Source organism: Alligator sinensis, unplaced genomic scaffold (assembly GCF_000455745.1).
Source record: "Alligator sinensis unplaced genomic scaffold, ASM45574v1 scaffold1003_1, whole genome shotgun sequence".
Classification (NCBI taxonomy): domain Eukaryota; kingdom Metazoa; phylum Chordata; order Crocodylia; family Alligatoridae; genus Alligator; species Alligator sinensis.
This window is the reverse complement of record NW_005842557.1, coordinates 574712-579163: the sequence shown is the minus strand read 5'-3', so window position 1 is coordinate 579163 and position 4452 is coordinate 574712. Positions and strand designations below refer to the sequence as shown.

The 4452-nt window shown below is 46.2% G+C and overlaps 1 protein-coding gene across 1 annotated transcript in view; it reads right to left on the bottom strand.

Annotated features, from left to right (window-relative positions):
- Nucleotides 1-4452, bottom strand: part of PRLH (prolactin releasing hormone) — an 8702-nt gene that overhangs the window by 963 nt on the left and 3287 nt on the right. Inside the window, exon 2 of the mRNA XM_025213958.1 lies at nucleotides 102-262. Coding sequence (XP_025069743.1) covers nucleotides 102-201 — 100 coding nt within the window. The 5' untranslated portion in view covers nucleotides 202-262. The remainder of the gene's footprint in view (nucleotides 1-101; nucleotides 263-4452) is intronic.

The window sequence follows — 4452 nt, the reverse complement described above, 5'->3', positions numbered from 1 at the left end:
GGAAGTGGGTCGGAAGGAGGAGACAGGGATCATTGTTGTTTGGGATCTATGCTTGTCTTCACTAGCTAGGCCTTGCTGCTGCAATTAATTTGGGGACTTACTCCTGATTTCCATGGATCGCTCATGGATTCGACAGTCGGTGTCAGGCAGGTCCAGGCAGACCAGCAGCAGGCACATGAAGCAGGCAGCCCACAGGTTCATTCCTTTCAGCTCTCCCAAGGCCAGTGGCTTTTGCAAGAATTTAGCAAGTCCTGATCCCAGCCTGCAGAACCAGATAGCAGGAAGAGAGTTAAACAGTTATCTCAGTGGGGAACAGGTCACCGTGAGTGAACAAGTCCACTCTCTTCAGAAACATGATGTATGATCAGCATGGCCACCCTCACTCCAGGTATACAAAATATCATGAAGCAGGCCCCCAGAAATCAGGAAATTGACTTAAAATGTCCTGGACAGTCAGCTGCCCTTTTTGGGTTTATTTTTTTTTCACCACCTAGGTTCTGACACACAAATTTGCATGTAGATTGTGTTTTCCATCTTTTTTTGTAACCATGAGGACTAGAAACCTTTAAAGAAAATTCAGGATTCTCCTGGACTCTCTCAGTTCAAAGAACTGGGGACTTAAGAGAAACTGTTGCAAGATGCATGACAGGATTATGAGAATTAGCAACACTGTGATGCTATTTATTACTAAGAAAATACTAGCAGGTGCGCATGTACACACAAACACATGCACGGTATAACACACACACAATCCCACTACATACACATGATCCTAGTAGAAGCGAACTTTTCCCATTAAACTTTTCTCAGCCATGTGACTTCATAGTCTCATCCCTTTTTTGTCTCTCTCCACTTGTCAGGTTGAGCTTAAATAAGACTAAAGAACCTCGTCTGCAGACAGATAAGGACCATAAAAGAATTGTGGCCATGTGCAATCAGATGGACACCCATATAATGTCAATTTGAGGGGGTAGTTCCCTACAACTGTGACAGGAGGCCAAGATCGGGGTGAGGTGGATGTAGGCAATGAGAGCAAGCAGTACATTTCTGTTCAGCTCTCCAAAGAGTCCTGGAGTAGCTGCTAGCCAGTGGGTTACTGCTAGGATTTGCTCTTTTTAGCAAAAGGATTTGGAATGCAGTGGCAGTGTGGTTAAGATGTCTCACTACAGCATCGGAGGTGTTCATTTGAATCTTGCTCTAGACTTGTGCTGAAGGCTACTCTGAGTTGACCCAGTTGTAAATGGGTCATTCCTGGTTACTCAAGCAGGGGAAATCAAAGGAGGTCACATGTGCTGCTTGCCTAAAGGAATGGTTGAGCCTTAGTTGACTAGTACAATGGGCTTCTAGGCATAGGATGACCTTTGTCCTTGGTCTGCTCAAAGATCAAGGGAGTGGGAGTGGATGCCCTGAGTCCAGTATTTGGTAGTACTCCTTCCTGGTGATAGCTGTGCCCTGTGTCAAGAGAGGGCACCAAGCACCAGGAAAATTCTTTTGCAATCTCTTGTTATCCTTAGACTTGATTCTATAATGTCCTCTTCTCTGGCCTTCAGGACACCCATCTGTCCTGTTGCTAGGGTACTATCTTACTTTGTTGCTATGACCAGTTCATTTTGCCTCAATTCCCTGGTTTACTGAATTCAGTTACAGCTTGTTCTTACCAGTAGGATCCCAGGCAGAGGCTAAGTCAGGGGTGGGCAAAATATGGCCTGCAGGCCAGATCCAGCCTGTGGAGGGTCTTTGTCCAGCTCACAGTGGGTTCCTCGATCCCGCCTGGCCTGGACCATCTGGCCATGGTGCATCCTGCTACCCCCTGGGCATGTAGTGGTGCTGGAGTGGCTCCACATCTGGACTGCCTTTCTAGGCAGCCCAGGCAGTGGCAGCTCCTTCTGGCTGCCACCGCCACTGGCCCTAGCCTCGTGGTACTGGTGGGGACCTGCATGCATAGCCTCAACCTAGCCTGCCTCGTGCCTGCTCCAGACTCACCTGCATTGAGCAGTGGTGGTGGCCAGGCAGGAACTGTTCTTTGGTGCGGGGGAAAAGCAGCCGTCCCCTTTGCTACTGCCAGGCACTTCCAGCTGCAGCCACTTGGAGCCTACAGGATGCCCTGACTCTCCACCACCATCACTGCCACCTCCAGGCTGCCCAGCAGGGCAGCGGTGGCAGCGCAGAGCAGCTGTAGGACAGCCCAGTTTGGGCTCCCAGTGGCTACAGCAGGAAGCGCCTGGCAGCAGCAAAGGGGAGGGACTGCTTTCCCCCCATACCGAGCAACAGTTTTTACCTGACCGCCGCTGCTGCTCAGAGCAGGTGCAGGTAGGCTGGGTCAGGGCTATGCACTGTGGGGCTGGGGCCAGTAGTGGTGGCAGCCAGAAGGAGCCACCACTGCCTGGGCTGCCTAGAAAGGCAGTCCAGCTGTGGAGTTGCACCCACCCTGCTGTGTGCCCAGGGGGTGGCAAGATGCGCCATGGCTGAATGGTGCCTGGGACAGGTGGGATAGAGGGACCTGCCGTGGGCTGGACGAAGACCCTCTATAGGCTGGTTTATTTGGGCACATTAATTGCACGTGTAGATGCGCCCTCAGAGTAACTTACTCTAACTTAGCCTACTGGGGCTCCATATAGCTAGGGACCTTGGACAATGGTCTTTGTTGTAATCTGCCTTCATAGGATTTTCTCTGCACCAATCTCTTGTATTCATCCTTGTGCAGAGAACTTCCTTCCCCAGGTGGTCCTCAACTTGCAGTTACCAGCCACTTTCAGTTGCTTCCTCTAAGCTTGTTTATATGCACTGACATTTTTCAGGAAATGTCCACTGCTAATGGCTTGGTAATGGACAGTGAACATCACTTACAGCATTTTGGCCATTTGTTTGTCTTACAATTTATTTAGAAAAGTAAGACGATTGAACACCCTCTACCTTGTCTGTTGTCTTGCCTCCATAGACCCTAATTTTGCTTACCATGTTGTCTTAGTTGCTTACTGCATCCTGTCAGTATTTCCTGGCATACATTAGGCCCCTATTTTGCAAGCTTTCGGGTGCCAGCAAAGCCACAGACTTTGTATAGCTCCACAGACCTCCTCATGGACAGGGGCTATACATTTTGCTATGTGTTTGTTCAGAACCTAACACAAGGGAGCCCAATTCTGACTGGATGCAACTGGAAGAGGAACAGAATTGGCCTAAAGAATCCAAAGTTCACTCACTAGATACAACCAGAAGCATCTCAAGACTCTCTGCTTTTGGGCTCAGTGCAACCCTCCACAACAGTGGAAATGGAGAAACATCCTGCAGGACATTCTACCGGTCTGGTCAGAGTGACTGCACCAGATAGGCACAGGGTAGAACCGTGCAAAACTGCACCACTGGTGAAACTGGCACCAAGTTATTGTTTGACAGATTAAAAAACAACACGAAATGCCTTTTCTTTTTGTTTCATTTCATTTTGTTTAGTTTTCTTTCTTCTCATGAGTATTTTCTCAGTGAAAAAAGTTATCATTGTCATATAGAAATGAAACAAACATTGGCAGCTTCCAACTTCTTCATTTTCAAGATAAAGACTCAACCCTCCTTTTTTTGTGCATCTCCTACTGCACTGTGACTCAGTAGGGTGAGATCTGGAGCAAACAAAGCAGTTGCACGGTGGTCACACTTCTCTATCTTGGCATGGGTATTAGCTTATTTTATATGCTTTTTATGGGGAGTAGTGAGGAGGGTGCTGAGTTGTCTAACAGAATTGACAGGCTTGTAAGTGTGATCTCTGTGGAGCCCCCATATTTGGCACAATTTTGAGGGGTTTTCATGCAAATAAAATATTTGTATCCATGAAATCCAATGCATGCTCTGAGTAAGTATTAATGAATGGGACAGTTTATTTAACAGGATATATGTTTCCTGTATGGAGCTGGGCTCAGGGCATGTGGTCCATTCTCAACATGCAATTAATATAATTTATTTGTGAGGCACCAATAAGGTGTTTTGCCAGTAAAGAGTGTTTCAGCTGATATAAAAATAGAATGTAATGAACTTCGTGATGATTTCCCAGTAACATTAATTCTTTTCCTTTGGTGTTTCACATGCTAGTCATAAAAATTAATAACTATTAATAAAATACTCCTGTCATCATCTTTCCCCACAGCTTATTTTTGTAACTTGCCTTGCTTTGTTTGGAGTTGTGGGTGAATTCCCAGCTGTTTTGCCATTGTTATTCCTTTTGTTGCCATCTTTAGTGAAAGAAAATAATTGCTTTGAAAACTTCCCTGATATATTTTATCATTTCATTGTTGTTTTCCAATTAAGTTACTGGTCCCCTTGAGCACTAAATGTTTCAGAAATAGATGTGTGACTTCATCACAGAAAATAAATGCCCAAGAAATCTGGCTATGCGAGGAGTCAATATAAGTTTAAGTGTTCATTGTAAGCTACGATTGCAGTGGAAAGCCTTAATGTTTTGTTAAT